The following is a 25,979-nucleotide window of genomic DNA, read 5'->3' as shown; positions in this document are numbered from 1 at the left end:
CTCTCTCTCTCTCTCTCCTATTTTTTAATTTAAATTCAAGTTAGTTAACATACAGTGTAGTCTTGTCTTCAGGAGTAAAACCCAGTGATTCATCTCTTGCCTATGACACCCACTATTCATCCCCAAAAGTTCCCTCTTAATGCCCATCACTCATTTAACCCATCCCCCCACCCCTCCAGCAACCCTTAGTTTGTTCTCTATTTAAGAGTCTCTTATGGTTTGCCTCCCTGTCTGTGTCTTCTTTTTCCTTCCCTTCTACTACCTACTGCTACTACCTTTGTGGTAGTAGTTCATACCTTCTCAACATAGGTAACCTTGGTGCTCTAATATTCCATTCTGTTTGCCTATTACTGGAACCACAACTTCTATTGCTGTTCTTAAATTGTTTTGTTTTGTTTGTTTGTTTGTTTGTTTTGTTTTGTTTTTTTTTACTGAGGTTCACCATGCTGTGTCTAGATGTGATTTTCTTTTTTTCTTTCATGAAAGTAATTCATTTGGCTTTTTATTTGTGGATTGTACCTACCTTTCATCCATTCTGGAATGTTCTCAAGTATTATGACTTCAAGTATTCTGTCTACTATGCATTGTATCTCCTTTATCCGGAACTCCAGTTATACTTATGTTAGACTCTGTAACTCTGTCCTCATCATTTCTTAATCTCACTTTCATATTTTTCACACTTTCTATATGCTACTGTATTAATCTCCCAGAGATGCTGGAACAAATCACCACAATTTGGTGGCTTCAAACAAAATATAATTATTCCCTCAGAGTTTTGAAGGCTAGAAGTCCGAAATCAAAGTGTTGCTCTGTGTTGATTCCTTCTGGATGAAGAATTCTTCTTCTTTTTTTTTTTTATTTAAAAAAATTTTTAATGTTTATTCAGTTTTGAGAGAGACACAGAGCAGAGACAGAGCATGAGCAGGGGAAGGGCAGAGAGAGAGGGAGACACAGAATGTGAAGCAGTTTCCAGGTTCTGAGCTGTCAGCACAGAGCTCAACACAGGGCTTGAACTCAGGAACTAGGAGATCATGACCTGAGCCGAAGTCGGATTTTTAACCAACTGAGCCACCCAGGCACCCCAAGAATTTTTCCTTCTGAGGAAGAATTTGTTCCATGTCACCCTCTTACCTTCTAGCAGTTGTTGGCAATCCTTGGTGTTCCCTGGCTTTAGATACATTGTTCAGTCTCTGCCTCTGTCTTCACATGGCCTTGCCTGATGGGTCTTCATACATGAGTTTAAAATCTCCCTCTCCTTTCTCTTATAAGGACATGAGACATTGGGTTTAGGGTTCACCCTAAATATAGGATGATCTCATCTCAAGATCATTGATTTAATCTCATATGCAAGGACCCTAGTTCTAAATAAGGCCATATTTATTGGTACTAGGCATTAGAATTTGGATATACTTTTTTGGGGGACAAAGTTCAACCCACTATAGTTACATTCTGGTTAACTTCCTCATATAAATCGTCCTGTTTATTAGTCTCACTTTAGTTGTATCAAATCTCCTTTTAAACATATTCATTTAAGGGATGCCTGTGTGGCTCAGTTGGTTAAGCATCTGACTTCGACTCAGGTCATGATATCATGGTTTGTGGGTTGGAGCCCCGCATCGGGCTCTGTGCTGACAGCTCGGAGGCTGGAGCCTGCTTCGGATTCTGTGTCTCCCTCTCTCTCTGCCCCTCCCCTGCTCATGCTCTGTCTCTTTGTCTCACTGTCAAAAGTAAATAAATATTAAAAAAAATTTTTTTAACATATTCATTTAAATGAAAAAAAAATTCAACTATATATTCTCATCCTTCAAAATGCTTAGGGGCCCCTGGGTGGCTCAGTTGGTTAAGCATCTGACTCTTGATTTCCACTCAGGTCATGATCTCATGGTTCTGAGATCAAGTCCCACGTCAGGCTCCATGCTAGCATACAGCCTGCTTAAGATTGTCTCTTTCTCCTTCTGTCCTCCCTCCCCGTCTCAAAAATAAAAATTAAAATGCTTTGTCTTTCTTTCTTTCTTTCTTTCTTTCTTTCTTTCTTTCTTTCTCTGCACACATCTTAAAGATGTTCTTTACTTTCTTAAATATATAAAAACATGGCAATTTATATTTTGTTTCAAGTAAATACAATATCTGAAGTTTTGTAGGTCCATTCCTATTGTTTGTTGATTCTCTAGGTTCACGGTGCCTTGTATTCTCATATTTTTTAGTGAATTTTATTTGTGAGTAGTTCAATTTCATAAAAAGTTTGCTTTTTGAGATTCATGGAGACCTTAATTGTTATTATTAATATTATTAATATTTATTAATATTAATATTATTGGTATTATTGTGGGCTCATTCAGAAAGTGTACGCATTTTGCTTCTGCCAGAGTTTGGGATAACTTCTTGTTTGGAACTATTTTAAACTAAAGTTTTAGTTTGAGAGTTTGCAGATGACTCAAACACTATAAATTTGCACTTTAAGCCAAATGGTCAGATTATGGATTCAACTTTTTAGGGATATTGCCTTCCTCTGCTAAATTGCAAAGTTGAGGACAAATTTTCACATAATCTTTGGTGAAAGTGAGTGGTATTTTTAGTTTACTCTTTTACTAAGGTGTATATAACACTTAGGTGCCTCTCACTTATAAGAGGAAAGATCTGTGCTTAAACTCTCCGCCTTAGACAGACCCTAAAATTTGCCTCCTATACCCCGTGTGCATGAAAACCGAAATCCAAGTTCACCTAGTTTGGCAAATGTCCTCAAATTCCTCTTACCTCTCTGGTTCTCGTCATCACAATGTCTCTGGCTTGAGTATTCCTTACTTTCATTCCAGCTAAATAGTGCTCTTAACAAAATGTTTTAAAGCTTTTATCTAGCACTTTAGTTGTTTATAGTGGCAGTTTGATGTAGTAGTATTGTCTGCTATCTTATTAGAAACAGAAATCTCCTTTTGCTATTTGAGTCAATTTAGATGGTTTCTATTATTTTAGACAAATGCTTATAGCAACTACATTTTTTTTCCACAAAATGATTGGCCTAGATTTTTTTTTAATTGTATAGTTTCATGGGCTTTAAAATCTGAACTGTATTTGTGGTTATGACACAATTTTTATTTATAGTTAATTTTTGCCTTTTCTCTTTTTCTAACTTGATTAGGCCAATAATTAATAGAGACAAATAAAGAGGAGTTAAAATAGAATGTAATAAGATCTGTGAAGTTTCTATGAGTGCATTATGGAGGTACTCACAAAAGACATTTTGTCAATATTTAAATGGGGAGATGTACATAAAGCTCTTAGCAAGCAGTCTCATACTTGCAAAGACCTCGATAGATATTAAACTTGGTCATACTAGGGAAACCTACCTTAGAGAGAGGGTAGGAATTATCCAGACAAAGGGATCATTGGATGAATGGGAGAAATCAGTTTGTATAGATAGAGCCCAGACCAACTAAGTAAACTTTAATAGAACTAAAGTGTGGAATAAAAGGTAAGTCTGGAGAGCCAAGAGTGGGACATATGTAGGGCCTAGTAGACATAATAAGGAACTTTATCCCAAGAGAAACATAGTATTGGAGGGTTTCAAGCAGGAAAGTATCTTGTTTCTATTTATGTTTTAGAAATATTATTTTTGGCTGCTGTATGACTGGATTTTGGAGTGAAGGACAGGCTAGAGTTCAGGACAAAGCCCAGGTTTCTGGCTAGGTCGCCTGGGTGGTTGGTGTTATCATTCACTGATATGGGGAACAAAAAAAGAGGAGCAGGTTTGGAAGGTACAATAAGTTTTGTTTTGTACATGTTGAACGTGGGATACTTTTGATACTTGTGCTCAAAAGAACGTGTCCTCTGTTCCTGGTCTCCCTCAGGAAAGTGTAAAATATGTAGGTTTCCCTATAACTACCACGAAAATGACCAATTTTCCTTAAAGGGAGGTGGGAGATCTTACACAAAACTTCAAGAACAAAAACCCAATTCTTCTGTCCTTCTCTACCTTCTCTACATTTGGTTCTGTGCGAAATACGTTCTGATTTTATGCTTTGTAACATATGGTTATTAAATCATTTAATTTAGCTTCTAGGCAATATAATTCAGTTTTTCCTGGCCCAAAAGACATGATGTTGTTGGCAGCCTCTAAGATGGCCCCCAGTGATTTCCACTCCCTGGTATTCACATCCTGTATAATCTCCTGCCCTTGAGTGTGGGCTGACCTTTTTGACTCACTTCTAAGGCATATAATATGGCAGGATTGATGCGATGGAACTTCTGAGTTAGATTATAAAGGATTATGGCTTGTTTGGGGTGCTGTATTTCATATTCTCTCATGGCTGTTTTGCAATGGGGGATACCAACTGCAATGTCGTAAAGTAGCCCTGTGGAAAGTTGCAAGTGGCAAAGAACTGAGGCCGACCAAGAGGCATGTGAAAGATCTTGCAAGTACATCCTCTTCCAGTCCAGCCTTCAGATAAATGCAGCCCTGGCTAACATAGTGATTGTAGTCATGTGAGAGACCACGAATCACACTCACTCAGCTAAGCTGCTCCCAGGTTCACCACTCACCAAAAAGAACGTGAGATAATGTGTCTATGTTCTCAGCCACTAAGTTTGGGAATAATTTGTTATGCAACAATTGATAACTTATCGACTGCTGGGAGGACATTCAGACTGAGTCACAAAAAATATATTTCAGATATAAGAAAAAGAATGTAATGATTGAGATCACAAGCTATTTTGTTTATTGAAGAGTTAAAATAGTACATTAACAAAACCTTATTTGCTAGAGAAATAACACCAGAATTCTTATGAATGTGATTATCAGCTAAACCACCAGAGATACTGGTCCTGCTGAGTTCCTCCACAGCTATGTAAATCAAAGGCTGAGATTGGCTGAAGTCAGGATACAAATCACTAGACAGTTTCTTCTGGAAGGACAGAATGAATCAATAAGGCCCGTAATAAGGAAGTTGAAAGAAACCTTACCCTTTGGAGAAAGAGTACTCTGTCATTCCTGTAGCCAAGGCCCAGGCCCAGCCAAAAGGAAGCAGGGGGTTGTAACAGTGATCCAGTGAGTCTGGCCCCAGAACTCCCTTCAGTGTGTCTTTTTGCTTGACTTTGGAGAGTGGACAGGGCATCATTTGGAGGCTAGAGAGTTATTTGACAATAAGAAGATGCGAAGATTCAAGTCCCAGACTCATCCTTTGATCTTGAACCATTAGTGCCAGAGGTCTCTTGGCCTCTCATGTCTGAAAAATGGTCGGTATTAGTGTCACCACCTTGAGGGACATAGGTGTGTCTCCATGAGTGGGTGAATGATTGTTCTGGTGCTTGAGATGGGAAATGACTAGCAAACACATCTCTTCTCTGGTTGTATGAGACAGGGACCAAAACAGGGAAGAGATGAGAGGGGGACAAAGACACCAGGCCAAGAGGTGACCATTTAGGGCTTCATGCTATAAATGACTTTGCATTTCCAGAGATGAAATAAGCCTCTCCACCACAAGGCAGTAGCGGGTCACAACCCTAGGGCCTGGCTGGTTTTATCAATCTGGCAGTTCAAGGTCAGCGCAAAGGACATCCCCAACACCTGAGAAAAGAGTTGGGAAAATATCAGGTCTTCATAGGAGAAGCCATCTCTTCCGTAACCCCTGGGATTAGCCCTAGAGAAAAACAAAGTATTCCCCACACTGGAACCACCCTTCCTGCTATCACTTCCAATTCCTTCTCCGTTCCCTTAGCTTTAGAAAGGCAGCAGGAGATGATGGTGCAAAAACAGTAGAGGATAGAGTGTTGGGACATCTTTGTCTCCTTAAGAAGTCACTTGTATAGTCAAGTTCTGCACAAGTCAACGCTGTGCAGTGAGCCATCTCTACACATACCCTGGGACTTCTTGGTTTCCAAGCAGAGAAAAACTGTTTCCCCCTGAGCTTCTTGATCGATATCTTAGTTATTCTGTGACACACCCAAACACTTGTATATAAAAATAGTAGAAATGTCACACAATAAAAAAATTTGCCCCTGACTTATCATGCTAAGCAGAGAAACAAGGAGGAAATTGATTGTAACTTTTATCAACTCCTGCTTAGCATACAAGGCCAAATTTTCATATAGAATGTTTATCTATTGCAAGCTTTTCCATCCCAGCTGAGTGAATGACCAAAGTAGGGGTCTGCTTGATGACTTTTAATTTGACTATGAAGCAATCATATCTCTTAGGGATAAGTTGACCCGATAGATCGGGATATTTTCTGTATGCCTCAAATTGGTAATGACATCATTTGCTACGTGACTGGGGAAGCTCATATTTATTGAGCATGTACTATGTACCTGGTAGTGTTTTAAAACCTTACATGGCTTAAATAATTTAATCTTCACGATAGTCCTGTGGTTAAGTTCTTACCTGGATCACACATACACAGATAGTGATGATTCCAACATGCAGGAAATTGGAATGAAACCACTGTTTTGCTTTTGCATAGCAACCCTAGAAAAAAATCACAAGTACAAATGATAACACTACATTATTTGACTTTATCAGGAAGCTAATTTCAGAAGATAGTTTCTATTTTGTCTTATGCCTTAGACCATTTTTATTTTCTTTCTATGGTTGAAGAAACAGGCTTCAAGCAGCAAACATTAAACAGAGCCCTTTCTGGTGTTGTTACCATTACAGTGACACCTGATGCAGAAGTCCTAGATCTTTGCACACTGAGTCAAAGTAGCTCCTGAGAGGCACCTCAGCAATAGATATCCTTAGGTTTTTTGAACTCTCATTGCAGACTTGGGATTACTAAAAGTGAATATAGCCCATGGAATTCTAGGTTAGGTTGCATCTCAGCTTCTGCTGAAATGTAAATCTATCATGGCCCTACCAAGCTCCAGGGCAGTTCTAGTTGGTGAGTGTTTCAGTCTTTCTTCACAGACCTAAAAATGTCTGGAGATTTTCAAAAAATCCCAAGGGTGCATAACATGGGGTAACAGGAATTTAGGAACTTGATCTTGAGGGAATATGACCTTGGCTTCTTCTCTGGGCTTAATCTGGAGGTCCGAATTCAGTGGACCAGTTGTTTCAATAGTTCCGCCAACTATCTTTCTCCCCAACTCCTCACTCCTTTACTTATGATTCATTTCACCAAGGGGCTGGGTGATGCCTTTTCCAAGAAAGAAGAGCAGAGAAACAGGAAGAAGGAGAAGCTTTTCTAGCTCACCTTTACAAATTTCTCTTTCAACAATAAGACCTAATTTTTGCTCAAGAAAAATATAGATCTACTACTATCATCACATAAACCTTCCCCCCTCTAATGTAATAGTTTAGAGTGCAAGATTTGTGATGGCCTTCCTAGTCTAAATGAGGCTGTTCCTTTTTTGTTTCTTTTGTCTAGTTGTCTGGACAACTTTTGTCTAGTTTGTTTAGTTACCTGGGTTGTCTCCCTGGTCTCTATTTTGTCCAAGGTTCCCTGTTTCTGGCGGGAACGATTAAGCTCAGTATGACTGGAGTTTCTAAGACAATTGAAAGTTTAACCAGAGAGATTAATAACAGAAATATTGCTTAAAAAATTACCTGAACTTGTGGACCTTGGGGGCAAGATGCTGGTGGGTGACCGTTCCAATCACTTGTTCCATTGACACCACAACATTGCAGCTAAAAGCCAAACCCCCAAGAATGTGATGGTTAGAAAGTCAACAGAAAGAAAATTGAACCTTGGAGAGAAGGTGGGCCCTTCATATCTGACTCTAGCCAAAAATCCAGAATTACCTGGGCTACTATGGCTCCTGAGAACAAAATACTTTCAAATCCATCATACCATTTCCATCACATAAGGTTGCTTGAAGCAGAGAGGGCATATTTAATTTACTCACATTTTACACATGAAAAATTAAACACACAGCGGATTTAGTGTGACATGGTTGAGTCTTCCTTACATCTCAGTAGGACTTAGATAATAAGCCTACCTGAGACTGGGAAGGATGAGAGAATGTAGACAATTTTGTACCAATCAAACTGATTCCTGTGCTCTCCAGTTTGTGACTGTTAAACATTATTCTGACTTAGGGACTGTGGACCTTAAATTCTGGAACTTTCAAGAAAGGAGGGTCCTTCTAGACCCCAGGGACTGAGGTTGGAAAATCAAGTCTGGTTGAGCTGAGGAGGATTTCATCTACACTCACCAATGACTGGATGGAATCCCACATCTCCCTGGTGCTGTTGTCCGAGCTGTATTTCTGGATGCTGGTAGTCAGGCTCTCAGACACATACTTATTCAGCTGGGCGGGCACATCCCAGCAGAGGAGACATTATAAAAAGCAGGTGAGTTCAAGGAATAAGTAATTTCTAGTATAGGCTAGTGGTTCCATTTGCTCCTCCCTTCCAAATGATCTCCTCAGAGCTAAGGGTGTGACAAGAGGGAGTATATATATAGGAAGATGATGCGTGGTGGTGATCTCTTGCCCTTCCAGAACTCTAGTTTTTCAGAGGAAGAGGGACAACCAAAGCATGGGCTCTCTTAGGCATGGAGACAGACGTTTTCTACTGCCAAACATGGAGAAGAGTAAGTAGGAGGAAGATAAACTTGTTTTTATAGCTCTTCCTATTCATGCTTCAAAGCATGACTCAATGGCAATCTCCTTTAAGAATTTTTTTCCTCTCCCCAATTACAGTTGATTTTTCTTCTTCCATCCCTTTTCCACTTTGCTTCTACCTCTATTATAGGATTTATTTGGGGCCAACTTCTTCCCTATGGCCAGAAATACGAGTTGTGCTCTTTGTAGCTTACCTTCTGTTCATACACGAAGAGCAGGATGGCCAAGGTCACCTCCGCAAGGAGGATAATCAGCAGCAGGATAAAGAACTGAAGCAAAGCAGAGACATGCTCACAGTGCTGATTCCCATTCTTCCCTCACTCCCAAGCCACGCTGGGAACATCTAGGTATGTCTTTGCACATGTGCAGAGGCTCCTGTTCCTGCCTGCTCGGACATTCATAAACCTTCTCTTGTTTTATGAGGGATGTGTGTCATTTTTCTACAACTAGACCCCAAGTCTCTGGAGGGCAGATCAACTGTCTTGTAACTTGGTTCTCCCCTTCCCATTGTGCCTACCCAATTCCAGGCGCATAATGCATATGCAATACTATTTGTTGAATCAATGAAGCAATTTTGGCATCGGCTTTTTGAAGGCTGAACAAAAGACCAGCAAACTAACCTATGTGCCTTTGGAGTTTGGGGCCTGGTCCTTTCTGCAAGATCAGGGCTAGTTTGGGGTGGGGGCAGGTGATAGTGGAAGTTGAGGGGAGCCCTGTACAGATGGGGAGAAGAGGTATTCTAGTCACCCTCCTAACCCTTATTTATCTCCAACTGGAGAAGCTTGCTCCCTCTATGCTAATCACACACCACAGAAAACACATTTTCACTTATTCCCTCTCCTTCACCTTTTTATCCCAACACTAATCTTGGCGGCTTTACCTTTTCCCTGTGTCTATCATCTCCCATCTTTTGCCATTAATCTGAGAGCTATCTGAGAACAGGGACTTCTTAATTCTATCTCTTGGCTCCAGTTTGAGTTGATTCATAAAGGAAAAGAGATTGACCAATGACTTAAGGAAGAACCAAGGCAACTGGGAACACTTACTTATGGACAGAGTGGCACTGTTACAGCAAGCACTATTCCGGGTCTACTAGAGCAACAAGGAGACTTCCTTCAGAGAGCTTACAAACAAAACCTAAGTCTAAGGGTTCTCCTCAGGATACTTAACTGACAGGGAGCAACTGAAAGGTTCTAGCATCTCTCATGTTAGATCACAATGGCTGCCACCTAGGCCTTCACCTAAGCTGAGTCATCACACTCTAGTGTGCCTTGTGCAGATCTGAGATAGAGAAGCATCTTCTGCCTCCTTTTAGGAGGGCCACAGTACTCAGAAGAATCTAGAGAGTAGATTTTCCACCACTTAGTGACTCTGACTCAGATCCTCAAAATACGTACTAATGTGAAGAGCACTTAGGCAGATGGATGACACTCGATTTCAACCAGACATGAAGAAATAAAATGCCATAAAGGGAAATTATGATGCGGGTCACTAGTAACACTGTAAAATGAATCCCAAGAAGGATAGCGGTGTCCTCTGCCGCCCATCCCTGGGATCCCAGTCAGAAACAAAATACTAGTGGTCTAGACAGACTCAGATGGTCTAAAGTGCCAATCTTATGTTCCTATGATTTCCCTGTGACCATAGATTAGCCACCAAGAAATATCTTGCCTGGGGCTTAAGGCATCACGTCCCTCTACCTAGGGTACCACATCTGCTGCAAAGGACTCACCGACATAAGCAGGCACTTGTTCTCCTTGATGGAGCCCATGCATCCCAGGAAGGCAACCACCATGATAATGGAGCCCACGATGACAAGCACATTGCCCAGTGGGAGGAAGGGGAGCAACCAGAGGTTGTTGTGGATCAAGAGATAGATCCCAAAGCCCAAAATGCAGCAGCCACAAAACTGAAAGAAAGAATTCCGCAACACTCTTGAATATCTGCTCACATTCTCACTTCAAATTAGAATCAGCTCTTTCCATTGGTTCTATGGAGACTGTCATGAGCAACCTCTTTCCCCAGCTTTCCCCATGCATCCAGAAGAGAGGTGACCCTTGCTTCTTCCCGTGATGTCCTACTCATGCTTCATCCCACCCATATCAGATAGCAGGGGAAGCTCCTTCCTGTGAGTAATACAGTATCTTTGTGCTTCAGATCCCCCACTCCTCACTCCCACAACGGCTTACATGTGGTCTTCCCTTTGGAAACCACAACCGTTAGAGGGGAGGCCCTGGGTGAGAAGTTGATCTTGCTAGGCAGAAAGCTAGAGAAGCCAAACTTTTAAGAATCTTCTCATAGACACTTGAGTACAAACCGATTCTCTGTTTGAAGTTCAATTGCTGAATTTGGTACAGTGAAACTTTCCCCAAAAAGGGGGCTTCCTTTTCAATCAGCTATTTGTCTAAGGGACTGGGGGGAGGGGAGAGCAAGAAAAAGAGTCATTTATACACAGAACGTAGAGTGTCAGGTTTCTCACCCGTAGATGTCAGCAGTGAGCAGTAGTCGCCTAAAGTCCCCAGAGGAGAAACAGCCCGCCTATTAATAACTGCACTGGTACTTTTCAATTGTATAAGCATATACTATGGCAGGATGGGAAAAGGGGAGGAAATTATCACTCCCTTGTTCTAAGCTGGTTATGTCATTCCAACACGCATGGGTTGCTCTTCGTAGCAGACTCTTCAGTAGAGGACAGAGAAATAGAGTGTAGCTGGGAGGAGGTGAGCTCAGTCACGCTCGGAAGAAACACACTTACCCAAAAGAGCAAGTTGAAGAAAAACAGAACGTACTTCAGCAATTTCAAGCCACTCATGCCCATGCTGCGATATTCTTGCCCTAAAAAGTGAAAGAAAAGAGGAGGTAAGTGACCTGGCACCAGAGAAGAGAGGACACAAATGTTCAGGGTTTAAAATCTCCAGCATCACCCTGGGTTTGAGCTGCGACTCTCCTCTGGGAAGTTTCCCCAGACTCCCGGATCTCTCGATCTCTGCATTGAGGTACCAATCGGTTTATGTTGGACACTCACTTTGGCTCCAATTCTGCAAGCCAAGAATGCTTACCGCTGAATTAGGCGCTGTAGAAGAAACCCAAGGAGCTGCTCTCAGAGGACAGTGAGTCACAGTGACACCACTAGGCCAATTCTCAGAGACTAGAGCTTGGGCACTCGCTCAAGAAGGTGACCAGGGGTCAGGCATTAATCAGCTGATTCATCAGCTGTGGAGAAGGTCAGTGACTTGATCAGCTTGTTCCTTAAATGCCCTGAGATGCATGTACATACCACATGTGGTCTGTAAACCTCTCCACATGAAAATGGGGGGGGGGTGAACCTATGTCTGATTCATTCTTTTATTGAAGCAACGTTTATGATGTTTTCTGTCCTAGATACAGTGAGAGATATAACCATGACTCTCCGGTACCTACCCTCCAGAAGATGTGAATCTTACAGCAGAGGTAAAACTGGCTAACCAATACCCAATGGAGAAATGAAAAGGGGTAGAAATTGGAGCTTGATTTTTAAAAAAATGTAATTTCATTTCCCAGCAAGGACATTAATGTGCAAAGCCTCATCCTCAGTTCTAGAGATCTGGATACACAGTTATGAATTTTCTGTCAGACACAGTTAGTTTCCCTAGAGTAACTCATATTTTAAAACTGCACGTAAGACTGATCCATAAAGCACAATGTCAATTTATTGTTTTTTTTCCCGTTAGAACTATGCCTTTTCTAGTATATAGATTGCGTGTATAATCCATTGCTTCCACCCTCTTAACAGCAGCCAGAAATCAGATGGTCTTGAGGGATAGGTCATCCAGCCTGTCTAAGCCTCATGAGCTATTTGTATTCTACAATAGAATAATCTTCTCTGTTGGAAAGACCAAATACGTATACTTACTTGGTACTATTTTCCTTTTCCTTTACTTTGTCCTTCTCTTTCTCCTTCTCCTTCTTGTCTTGACCCTCAGGATTTTTCTTAATCCCCATAATTTAACCCCATAATTTTTAACCCCCCACTTCCCCATAATTTTAACCAAGTTAAAACAAAATCAATTAGATTATAAATGTGTCTGGATATACTTGAGAGGATAAAAAAAGGTATGACGATCTACTGCATAGTAGTAGAGGTAGTAGATCTACCTCTGCTATAGGTAGTAGCTTTGAGGTCAAACTTGAATTCAACTTCCACGTATGCCACTAAACAGCTACGTGAGATTTGGAAACTTACTTGACATCTATAGTCACAATTTGTTCCTATGTAAAATGGGGTAAATACTTATGTCTCCTAGGGTGGGTGTAAAGATGAAGTGATCTTACAACAGAGACTGATATATGACCAGTACTCAGTAAGTGAAACCCATGATTATTTAGTCTTAAAGGAACTCTCTGGGAAGGGAGAAATGGAAATATACTATTATAAGGTTCTCATGTGTGTTGTGGTAATGTCACTTGAGGATAGACTCTGGTGAGTTAGAGATGTAAAGTATAAACCATAAGGCAACCTCTACAATAACAAAACAAAGAATTTTAATTAATAAGCAAGCAAGGAAGATAAAAATTATTTTAAAATACTAGATTATGGGGCGCCTGGGTGGCGCAGTCGGTTAAGCGTCCGACTTCAGCCAGGTCACGATCTCGCGGTCCGTGAGTTCGAGCCCCGCGTCAGGCTCTGGGCTGATGGCTCAGAGCCTGGAGCCTGTTTCCGATTCTGTGTCTCCCTCTCTCTCTGCCCCTCCCCCGTTCATGCTCTGTCTCTGTCTGTCCCAAAAATAAATAAAAACGTTGAAGAAAAAAAAAATACTAGATTAATTGAAAGAAACCTAAAAAGAGGAAAAAGGAAACTGCTGTGGTCTGAATGTCTGTGTCCCCACAACATCCACATGTTGAAATCTTAATGCCCAATGTGATAGCGTTAGGAGGTGGAGCCTTTGGGAGGTAGTTAGGTCATGAGAGTAGAACCCTCCTGAATGGGATTAGAGCTCTTCTAAAAGAGACCCCAGAGAGCTTGCTAGCTCCTTCCACCTTGTGAGGACACAACAAAAGGTCTGCAACTCAAGAGTGGCCTCGCCTGACCATGTTAGCATCCTGATCTCAGACTTCCAGGGTTCAGAACTGTGAGAAGTAAATTTCTGTGGTTTGTAAATTACCCTATCTGTAGTAGTGTGTTATAGCAACCTGCACAGACTAAAAGAAAAACAAAGAACAGATGGGGAAAATAGAAAGAGAATATTCTCAACTCTAGCCATATTAATAGCACAGTAAATGAAATGCTCTAAATATTCCAGGTATGACACAAGATAGCCAATTGGATTAAAGAACATTTAGTAATGAATTATCAGCAAGAGAAGTTAAGAAAACAATCTCATTTAAAATTTCATCAAAAAGAATAAAATGCTGGGGTGCCTGGGTGGCTCAGTCGGTTGAGTGTCCAACTTCCGCTCAGGTCATGATTTCACAGTTCATGGGTTCGAGCCCCACATCAGGCTCTGTGCTGACAGCTCAGAGCCTGGAGCCTGCTTTGGATTCTGTGTCTCCCTCTCTCTCTCTGCCCCTTCCCCGCTTGCACTCTCTCTCTCTTAAAAAATAAACATTAAAATAAAATAAAATGAAATGAATAAAATGCTTAGGAATAAGTTTAACCAAAGTGGTAAAAGATCCTGGACACTGAAAACAACAAGAAACTGATGAAAGCAATGTAAGAAGACACAAATAAATGGAAATATATTCTATGCTCTTGGATTGGAAGAATTAATATTGTTCAAATGTCCATACCACCCAGAGTAATCCATGGATTAAATGCAATCCCTATAAAAATTTCAATGGCATTTTTCGCAGATACAAAATAAACAATTCTAAAATTTATGTGGAACCACAGAAGACCCTGAATAGCCAAAGAAATCTTGAGAAAGAAAAACAAAACTAGAAGCATTATATGTTTTAATTTCAAAATCTATTACAAAGCTATAGTAATTAAAACAGTATGATGTTGGCATAAAAAACAAACACATAAATCAATGGAACAGAATATAAAGCCCAGAAATAAACCCATGCATATGTGGTTAATTTATTTACAGCAAAGGAGCCAAGCACATACAATGGGAAAAGGCAGTCTCTTCAATAAATTGTGTACGGAAACCTGGACAGCCACATTACGAATGAATTGAACTGGACCCCTATCTTCCACCAATCACAAAAATAAAATAAAAATGGCATAAAGACTTGAATGTAAGACTTGGAACCACAAAACTCCTAGGAGAAAACATAAAAGGAAAGCTCCTTGACATTTAGTTTTGGCAAGGATTTTTCAGATATGACACCAGAAACAAAGGCAACAAATGCAAAAATAAGCAACTGGTCTGTATCAATCTAAAAAGCTTCTGCACAGTAAAGGAAACCATCAACAAAATGAACAGACAACCTACTTAATGGGAAATAATATTTGCATCATACATCTGGGAAGAGGTTAATATTCACAATATATAAAGAGCTCCTACAACTCAATAGCAATAATCAAAAAGTAAAATCTGATTTTAAAATGAGGAGAAGGGGGAGCCTGGCTGGCTCAGTTGGTTAAGCATCTGACTTCAGATTTTGGCTCAGGTCATGATCTCACAATTTGTGAATTCGAGCCTGCCTCAGGCTCCATGCTGACAATGCAGGGCCTGCTTGGGATTCTCTCTCTCTCCCTCTCTCCTTGCTCCTTCCCCACTCTCTCTTTCTTTCTCTCTCTCTCACAGTAAATAAATAAAACTTTTTTAAAAAATGGGCAGAGCAAGTGAATGGACATTTTTCCAAAAAAGGCACACAGGTGGACAACAGGTACATAAAAAGATGCTCAACATCTAACCATCGGGTTGGGAAATGCAATTCAAAACTGCAATGAGGTATCACCTCATACCTGTTAGAATGGCTATCATCAAAAAAATAAGAGATAACAAGTAGTGAGAGGACATGGAGAAAGACAACCCTTGTTGCACTGTTGGTGGGACTGTAAATTGGTTACAGCCACTATGGAAAACAGTATGGAAGTTTCTAAAAAAAAAAAAAAATTAAAAATAGAACTACCCTACGATCCAGCAATCCCACTTCTGGGTATATATCCAAAGGAGAGGAAATCACGGTCTCAAATATCTGCAGCCTCATGTATATTGTAACATTATTGACAATAGCCAAGACAGGAAAACAACCTAGGTCCAAACTTCAATAAAGAAAATGTGGTATAAATATACAAAAGAACATTGTTCAGCCATGAGAAAGAAGAAAATCCTTCCATTTGTGACAACATATTCTCAAAACTCAGAAGACAAAGAGTCCCATTTAAAAATGGACAGGGCACCTGGGCAGCTCAGTCAGTTAAGCATACAACTCTTGATTTCGGCTCGGGTCATGATCTCACGGTTGTGAGATCTGAGACTGAGCCCCATGTTGGGCTCCCCACTCAGTGTGGAGCCTACTTGGGATTCTCTCTCTCCCTCTTCTCTGCCCCTCCCCCTGCTTGCACCCGTGCTCTCTCTCAAAATAAATAAACATTTTTTAAAAATAAAAAAATAAAAATGGACAGAAGATATGAACAGATAGTTCACCAAAGAAGACACATGGATGGAGAATATGTACATGAAAAAGTACTCTACTTCATTAATCATTAGGGAAATGTAAATTGGGGAAATGAGATACCCCTACCTCCTAGAGCAGCTAAAATTAAAACAAAAACAAACAAACAAACAACAACAACAAAAACCAAAGACAAAAAACTGACCATACCAGGGACTGATAAGGCTATGGTTTTGGTGAAAATGTAAAATGGTATATCCACTTTGAAAAACATTTTGCCAGTTTTGTGAAAAGCTAAACATACACTTATCATATGATTCAGCCACGCCACGCCAAAGAATTTACCAAGAGAACAAAAAGCATATGGTCATACAGACTTATCCAAGAATGTTCATTGCAGCTTTATCTGTAATAGCCCCAAACTGGAAACAACCCAAGGTCCATCAACAGATGAACAGGAAAACAAGTTGATATAGCTATCAAATGGTGCACTACTCTGGAGAAAATAAAGACTCAACTGTTGATACACAACACAGTGGTGATGAATCTCCAAATAATTATGGTGGATGAACAAAGACAGAAAGAAGATCCATACTGTATGATTCCAGTTCTATACCATTCTGGAAATGAAAACTGATATATAGGAACAGAAAGCAAGCAGATCAGTCATTGGGGACGGAGGTAGAGGAAAGTGATGGTAGTGGCAGTGTTAGATAAATAAAAGGAGAATAGAGACAGGCAGGAGAAAGGGATTGCAAAAGACCACAAATAATCTTTTGGAAGTGATGAATATGTTACCTTGACTGTTGTGACAGTTTTAGGCATGTACGCATATGTCAAAAGGCCCTTCCTAATTTGTTCCTGTCCATTTCTCCAAACTTGTGGCAACATCCCCTGTCTAGCAAGCAACACTGAGTACTTGTTTTAGTGGCTCCTCTTTACCTGTGCTCTCTGCTGGAATTTGTCCCTTTCTCTCCCTCTGACCCCTTACTTTGGTTAGCCACTATTCATCCTGACACTCGGCTCCAGTGTCACTCTTCTAGGAAGCCCTCTCTGATTGTGTCTACTTCTCCACACCCCAGCCTACTCCCCACAAGGAGTGCCTGTAATACCTACACATCTCCATTATTGCCCTAGCCACTTTGTCTTATAATTGTCTCTTTCCTCTCTGGAATGTGAGCTCCTTGAGGGTAGGAACTAGTTTATTCATCTTTGAATCCTTGAGATCTTACACAGTCCCCTGATCACACTAAAAAAAAGTGCGATTCTTCAATAAACCTTTGTCCGAAGCCTTGGGCTTGAGATTTATGCACCAAGAAGCTAAACTTTTGGACGTGGTCCAATAACTTACACAGAAGGTTGGGCCAGATGCCTCCTAAGGTCACCTCTTCCCCAACATCCTGGGATTCTGTGAGACCTGCTTCAGGCCCCTGTAATTGAAGTGTCCACAGAGCACCAACTAATGAGGCAGCCAGAGACCTGCAAATAGCCCTCCTGATTCTTCCCTTTGACAGGAAGAAAAACCTCTTGTTTCTCTTTCCATGATTTTCCACTTGCTGAGACTCCCACCAGTTGAAGGAGAAAAGTTGCCTATTTGGTGGAGATGGTCACTACTTTCACCACACGCAGTGATGGCCCCACTTTTTGTATTAACCCAGATAGAACAGCACTCTGCTCCCCCACCCCCCCACCCCGCTTTCTTCCTTGTGACTGTGCCAGTTATGAGCTCCTGCCCCTTCCGACCCCACGGTCTGGAAGAACTGATATCTCTCTGTAGTCAGAATCTGTGGCCCAGCCCCATGACTCATGGTTCAGTGAAGAAAGTCCCTGACATCAGCTTCCTGTGACGAAACTGCAGTTAGCTGTGGCCATCTCCCACGGCCCGCTGTGGAGGCCAGGGATGAAGCTCACTTTTTAGTTTCTGCCAAGCAATGATCTTGGGCTAGTAAACCATCGTGTGCATTCCTAGTTCAATCCCTCCCCCCTTTTTAAACCCATACTTGCGGGGTCATCAAATCTAGTCTTGAATGCAGTCAAGCTTAGGAATGGCTAAGGTTGGGGGGCACCTGTGTGGCTCAGTCAGTTAAGCGTTCATCTCTTGGTTTTGGCTCAGGTCATGATCTCTTGGTTTGTCAGTTTGAGCCCCACCTCGGGCTCTGCACTGACAGCGTGGAGCCTGCTTGGGATCCTCTCTCCCCCTCTCTCTCTGCTCCTCCCCTGCTCTTGTGTACTCTCTCTCTCTCTCTCTCTCTCTGTCTCAAAAATAAATAAATGAGTAAACAAACAAACAAACAAACTTACAAAACAAAGAAGTGGCTAAAAACAAACTTAAAAAACAAAAAAGTGGCTGAGGTTGGGACAGAAGCTTCAAGAAGCTATCAATTCAATACAGCTTTATGTGATCCATTCTTGGAACCACAGAAAGATAGCTTCGGTGTTATGCAGCCTGTTATATTTATGAGATGTTAATAAGTGTTCCCCAAACAAAATCAAGCAAACAAAATCATAGGGACTGAAAGGAACCCATGGTCAAATAATTTTGGAAGTAAACAGGATTAAATACAAATAAAAGAAAAAGCAATAAATAGTTCTTTTAATGAACGACTTCTGAGCAACTTGTCATACACTAATGTACATTGTTACCACACACTGTTCTTACAAGATTACTTATAATAACTCAAAGGACATAGTGTTCCATGGAACACAGTTTGATAAACACTAGTAGTGGAATCAGATGGACCCAGTTTTGAATTCTGGTAGTGCTGCATGCCAGCAATGTGGCCTGGGGTAACCTGTGTAACCTCTCTTTCACAACTGTCTCATCTTTAAAATAGTGATATTCACATACGGTTCACAGGGTGTTCAGGGGGTTAGATGATATAACATTTCCTGGATGACTCAGCATCAGAGTGCTTGGTTCAGTGAACACTGTCTAAAAGATCGTTTATTTATTTATTCTTTGAGTGAAAATGTGTTTTATTTCTCTTTTTTGTGTATTTTATTGTATTTATATTAAATATAATTTATTGTCAAATTGGTTTCCATACAACACCCAGTGCTCATCCCAACAGGTGCCCTCCTCAATGCCCATCATCCACTTTCCCCTCTCCCCCAACCCCATCATCCCTCAGTTTGTTCTCAGTATTTAAGAGTCTGTATGGTTTGCCTCCTTCCCCCTCTGTAACTCCCCCACCCCCAACCACCTTCCTTCCCCCCTGGTCTTCTGTTAAGTTTCTCAGGATCCACATATGAGTGAAAACATATGGTATCTGTCTTTCTCTGCCTGACTTATTTCACTTAGTGTAACACTCTCCAGTTCCATCCACGTTGCTACAAATGGCCAGATTTCATTCTTTCTCATTGCCAAGTAGTATTCCATTGACTATATAAACCACATCTCCTTTATCCATTCGTCAGCTGATGGACATTTAAGCTCTTTACATAATTTGACTGTTATTGAAAGTGCTGCTATAAACATTGGGGTACAAGTGCCCCTATGCATAAAAGATCAAGTTTAGAGCTTCCCTACCAGTCCATTCCTAAGGGCAACCCCAGGCTTCCTGCTAGATTTTCAGGAATAAAATACATCAGGCACCAGAAGGCCTTTAATAATCCTTTGCTTGATTCATTTTTGGGTAAACACTTAAAAAAAAAATCTTTGTTGGGGCACCTGGGTGGCTCGGTCGGTTAAGCATCCGACTTCGGCTCAGGTCATGATCTCATGGTCTGTGGGTTCGAGCCCCGCGTTGGGCTCTGTGCTGACAGCTCAGGGCCTGGAGCCTGTTTCAGATTCTGTGTCTCCCTCTCTCTGTGACCCTCCTCCATTCATGCTCTGTCTCTCTCTGTCTCAAAAATAAATAAACGTTAAAAAAAATTAAAAAAAAAATCTTTGTTCACCCTCTGCAAAAAAATTCAAACAATAAAGAAAGTACAAGTGTAAAGAATAAAAATCTTCTGAAACCCTATATCCAAAGATAACCACAACTGACATTTTTGGTGAACACCTTTCTAGACATTTTTCTCTATGTGGATCTATTTGCCAATTTACACAGAAGGACAAGATATTCATCAAGGTGACTGTTGGCTTCCTATCCCTTTCTACACAGAGACTGTAGAGGTTTGTGGTTCATCAGTGAAGGAAAGTGGGGCCTTGATTCACACAAGACTTTTCTAAATAGGAAAGAAAATCTGTTCTCGAAGAGGGCCCCCGAGTTCAGGCCAAAATAAATTTAAATAGATGATAGAGTTCACTGAACCCTGTACAATGCCAAGTTCTTCACAAATAAATCTTATTTACTGGTGCAAGGTCACCCAGCTAATGAACAGCAAACATAGGGCACAAGGCAAGGTCTCACAGCCTCCTAGCCCACCTTCCTTCTGCTGCCCCAGGCTCCATGTTGTGTCTCTCACTTCCCAATCCAACTCACAGCCCTGCAGTGTGAGGAGCCCCAGGAGGACTCCTTCCATCCTTCAGTGTGAACCCCTGTGAGCAGTGGCTGAGGAGGAATGGGGGTTATCCAAGTATGTCTCTTTGAGGAAGTAAGAAGCAATTGCAGGGGGAGAGGTGATACTCAAATAAAATTAAACCAAACCATCCACGTTGATGCATTAGTTTCCCCTCATTTCTCTGTCACTTTGTCCAAGGAATGTGTTTGTCATCTTAGTTCTCCCCAAAATTGTGGTCTGGTGAAAATTTTTTCCTTTTCAAAGCTGCGATCAGGGAGAGAAATTAGTGATCTGTAGAAGAGAGAAAGAAGGAAGAAGCGAAGAGGAGGGAAAAAATGAGGAAAGACAAATCCAGATGATCTTGGAGGCTCATTTCTTAGAGGTTGTGTTTCCCTTTGCTAAAAGTATGTGGAAGTTTCCTGTGAAGGGTCCCTGTCCTAGAAACCCATCTATGGGTGCATTCAGGCAAGCTATGTCCAAAGCAAGCACGTTTCTCTGTAGGATAATTAAAGCTGCTTATGTAGTATTCCCATAAAAAGTTTGAATAACCTGAATCCAGTAATGAAGAAACAGGAGACAACCAAATATAGAGACATTCTAGAAAATAGCTTACCTCTACGCTTCAAGAATATCAATGTCATGAAATACAAGGAAAGACTCAGAAATTGTTCCAAGCAGAAGGAGACTGAAGAAACAGGACAGTTAAAAGCAATGTGTGATCAGAGATATCCAGTCTCCATAAAGATACTAATGGGATACTAATTCAGATGCAATCTGAATAAAATCTATAGATTGTTAACAGTATTGCATCAGTGTAAATTGCCTATTTTGATGAATATAAAGTGGTTATGTAAGAAAATGCTTTTGTTTGTAGAAAATACACGGTAAAGTACTCTGTGGGAAAGGATATTAGGCCAGCAATTACCCCCAAAGAGAAAGTCAAGGAAGGATAAAGAAAATGTGATAAAAGGTTACTATTTGGGAAATCTAGGGGAAGGGGGGTTCAGAAATTCTTGGTAGTGTTTTTGCAAGTTTTCTTTAAGTCTGAATTTAAAGAGACAGAGAAGGAGTTGAATATGAGTAAATAATCTAAGGAATTCTGATCTTTAAGTCATTACATCACATAATTCCCTAATGGTATAAATACTGAGATTCCACAGGAGCTGTTTTTAGAAGAACAAACCACGGGATGATTCTTTAGAGCCTCTATTTGCTCCTGACATAGATTATTAAGCCATGAGTCCAAATTTAAAAGACATGAGGTATCAAAATGATTTCTCACCCCCATTCCTCAATCCAGTTCTCCTGAAATATAAAATGTCAAACAAAACTTTGACAAATTAAATATATTTTAAATATTTGATTTGTTAGCATCTTGATGTCAGATCAACTGGGTTTATAATTAAGTCATGTTCTTTATGTTTGCTCATGTTAAAGTGTACTGGAGATTTCTTTATGTTTATAAGAAAGTTTATAAGGAAAGAGAGTATAGTGTAATGGGGAGGAAGGAGCATCCCATTGAGAATCAGGAATTACTATTTAATTGTATGATTTTGGACAAGTTTCACCCTACCTGGAAAATAACCAGTTTAGAATGTTACAAGAATAGCTAACATTTCCTGGGCTCTCACTATGAGCTGAACACCTTATTTGAACTTCAATAACCTCTAAATTCCACTGAAGTAACAACATTCTCACACTTGGAAAATAGTGCTCTATTTGGAATGATGACAGCTCTTGGCCATAGCTATGATGTACTGATGTTGCTGCTTGGGTAGGAAGCCTCCTGTGTGCTTGTGACGTGGGGGACTGAATAGAGGACTTGCCTCTGTACCCCAACACAGAGGTCTGAACGCTCACCCAATGGCTTTGGAAATGGCTCCCTTCTTCTCAAAGAAGAAAGCTGTGTCCAGACAGCTTTCCCACAGTCACACTCCAGCTGCAGTCCTTGCCTCCTCTGGCCCAGCAGCCACCCTGGAGGCCTACTGTGTGTAGCAGTCTTCTCTCTCGGTTTCTTTGCTTCAGGATTTTGTACCTGCAGGGGTTCTTGGGGCCCGGAGCTTCCTGAGTGCAGATACCCAGTCTGTGGGCCCGGGGTGATCTGCACACACTGGGTACTCAGTACAGGAAGTGCTGGGGGAGGACTAATATAAGAACACAAACCAAACCACTGTAACTAAATCAACATAGCGTTTCCTGGAACAGAAGGCGAGAGAGAGAGAGAGAGAGGGCATAACCTCGAAAAAAGCTCCGAACTTCACCCTAATCTGGGGGAAATCGAGATTGAGGAGTAAAAAATCTGCCCCTTCACCCTCATTTCAGGCCACATGCCATCAATTCTGACATCTCAGCGTACCCCTAGACCTACTACCCGCCCAGTTGTTTGGTCTTGCTTCTCATTTTCAGGTTCAAGGGTTCTAGATCCAAGGCAGAGAGGGAGATTTCCACTTCCTGTGCTCCTGCAGCCATGGCTTGCACTACAGCCTGACTTGCTTACTCTCATTTCAAATATGTCTGGGGGGTGGGAGGGTCACACTTATTTAAGTGTGCATATACTGTGCCCTACCTGGAACGCCGTTTACCCCCCATCTCCACAGCAAAGTCATACTTCTTTGAAAACGACCCAAAGCAGTCACTTCCTTCCCACGGCACACTCCAACATGCCTACCACATTTTCTGCACTTACCCTCCATTGCAGAAAAGATCACATTGTGCTGTATTTGTGTGTGGTCGTGTCTGTGCTCCATACCAGAATCTACAAACGCTTTGAGATTGATAAGCACCAGCTTTCCCTGTCTCCAGCACTTAGCACAACGCTTAGCTGTTCTTATGCTGTGGGCTGGGGCTGAGGAAGGGGAACAGGTTTCAGATCTGGTGTCTGAAGCCCTCTGGGTGGTCAGAGGTCAACCAGAGGACACCAGGAATCAAAGACCAATGGAGCTTGATCTTGCCGGTTTGTGCCGGTCAATTACCGAAGGAGAAGTGGCTTAGCAGCCGAAAGTGCACAGGGATGGGCTTTGAATCATTCTCTGTGGGCATAAAGGTGCCCAATCCTTTCATTTAAAGGCTAAGTACTCTTAATTGGCTCACAGGGAAAACAACACAGGAAATCATGCTTCAGCTCAGTCTCTGCTCCAAACCAACCGCAATTTCAAAACAGTGCAGATTCTGGTGGAGACTGAGAAGTAAAACTTCTTTGTTCAGCCAGCAGCTAAGACTCTGCCTTTGCTCAGTTGTCTTTCCACAGCACTTACACATCTGATATCATACACATACACATACACATACACATACACATCTGATAACATACACATCTGATATCTCTTATCTTCCACAGGAGTTCCTGAAGGGCAGGACTATTTTCAGGACCAGTCTCTACCTTGCTACTCTGCCTCCCCACCAGTATCTTCCAGAGCACAGCACCTGGCTCCAGGAGGCACTGAACATATGATTATTAAATGAATTCATTAAAAAGTCTGGTCTTGGGTGCGTCGGTCAGTAGAGCATGCGACTCTTGATCTCGAGGTTGTAAGTTCGAGCCCCATGCTGGGCGTAGAGATTACTTAAAACAAAATCTTAAATAAATAAAATAAAAATTTTTAAATTTGTGGCTCAGCGGCCCCTGAGGTGCTTTGGGAATCTAAAGCCCTCGGTGGCATTGCTATCCCTCATTGTTAGGTGGGTGGGTATGGTCCTTGAGGACTTTTCTGTCTCCTCCAGGGTATGATCAGTTGAGATTCTTGCGGGTCTTGGAAGGAGAAAGCTCTGATATTCAGTGTTTCCTGTGGTCACCTGACATCCAGTAACTACTATGGTGGTCACAGACCACCAGAACCAGAGCTTGGCCATGACTTTCCGAGTCCAGGAGGCCACAGTCATTCGTTACATGGCGTGAATTAGAAATGGTTACAATATCAAGTTTTGTTGGTTGGTGCATGTCATATTATGTTTATCAATATTTACATTTTGTATACTGAATGTATACATTTGGCAGGGTTTGGCTGAACCCTGAGGATCACAATGTTCTTTCTGCTATTTGAAAACAATCAATCTAAGCATCTCTTAGGCGCATTCAGTTTTTACCTCTTGATATACAGGCAGTGGGCATTCTCTGTGTTCCTGACTCTGAGCTGGGTGTTGTCATTTGTAGCTGTCCTTCTATTTAGTGGCTCTGAGGAATCACAGTGAGATTCATAAAAATTTGTAAAATTAAGAACTGCCATCTTCCGGCTGCCTTTCTTAAGGCTCTGGCTGTTGGCTCTCTCCTCACCTTAAAATCACAAGATCGGTCTTCTAAGAGACCTGAACATGTATGAAATCTCCACAATTTCATGTCACACAGAGGGCTCCAGACATCAGAAATGACTACACACAAAAATTCAAGTTCTGAAGCAACTTAAGCATATAAATGCCCTGACCCAAAGAGGTATCAGATAATGCGAACCAATTAATTGAAAAGTCTTTCTGGCCTGCTTGCCTTTTGAGGGGTGCTAGGATCTTGGTCTTTCTACCTTCATGCACTAAATATCTGTGAAATAGAAGTTGCAGGAGGTTTTAGGCTTACTAGAGAGATCTACGGAGACTCCTAAGAAGATACCCTATCCCACACAATATGGTTCAGGTCTTTGCTCTCAAGTCCAATGAAAATATCACCAATCTTACCTTTTGCAGGCACTTTCGCTCAGTTCTTCAGGCAGGATTGGTGATTATACTTGAAATGGCCACGGCAAGGCTGGTAACACGGATGTCCGGGGCTATTTGTGTAAAAGGAGAAGTGAATGGAAAATAAATGTGCTCACGCTGTGACGACAGGAAGCCCAGTTGAAGAGAGGGAGGAAGTGAGGCTCTGCCCACCTTCTTGAGCCTCAAGAGGTACAGAGATACTCCTTCTCCCGTGGCCTGTTAAACACCTACTCCCACGACCCACACAAATATCTAAACTTGTTTCTATGAAACCCATGAAAAGTCAAAGACCGAGCTGGTCCGGGCACTAATCGGTGAGCACTTGTGGGTTCTAGGGTGATTTGGGCATTGATTTTTGTCTAGAAAAACTCAGTGCTTCTCAATCGAGGTGGCATCTCAGAATTACTTGTGGATCTGCTCAAGAATAAGTATGCCTGGCTCTCCGTTTGGTAGACTGAGACTGGAGTAGAACCCAAGAATAATTATTTTTAAAAGTTTTCTAGGACTGAGACAGGAATGTGTCTTAAGGCCCTTGGTCTTCTCCCCACCCTCTCTCCAGCTGCCTTCCAGAAGATCTCTCATCTCCTGTTGAATTGGGCTGTCGTTTCTAGACTTCTGTGTCTCAGAAGTTGGATTTTCCTTGTATAAGGTTATTGTCAAGGGTAAACCCCAAGACACAATCCAAAGGACACTAGTAGAAATGATTTGGTTAGTAAAGGGAGCCCCAGATTTAGGACCCAAAGCTCTGGGTT

General features: G+C 41.4%; 1 protein-coding gene across 1 annotated transcript; it reads right to left on the bottom strand.

The window, feature by feature from the left end:
* Positions 1–4,689: 4,689 nt before the first annotated feature.
* Positions 4,690–25,315, bottom strand: CD53 (CD53 molecule). Its single transcript, XM_030324500.1, has 8 exons — positions 25,207–25,315; positions 11,309–11,388; positions 10,286–10,462; positions 8,748–8,822; positions 8,143–8,238; positions 7,535–7,615; positions 6,374–6,457; positions 4,690–5,560 (listed from the first exon to the last, which is right to left on the bottom strand). Exons 2-8 carry the CDS (start codon positions 11,369–11,371, stop codon positions 5,489–5,491), a joined length of 648 nt encoding a protein of 215 aa, XP_030180360.1. The 5' UTR covers positions 11,372–11,388; positions 25,207–25,315; the 3' UTR covers positions 4,690–5,488.
* Positions 25,316–25,979: the final 664 nt, after the last annotated feature.

Source organism: Lynx canadensis, chromosome C1 (genome assembly GCF_007474595.2).
Source record: "Lynx canadensis isolate LIC74 chromosome C1, mLynCan4.pri.v2, whole genome shotgun sequence".
Lineage (NCBI taxonomy): Eukaryota > Metazoa > Chordata > Mammalia > Carnivora > Felidae > Lynx > Lynx canadensis.
Note: the sequence above shows the minus strand (reverse complement) of the source record. Positions and strands in the feature narration are given on the sequence as shown.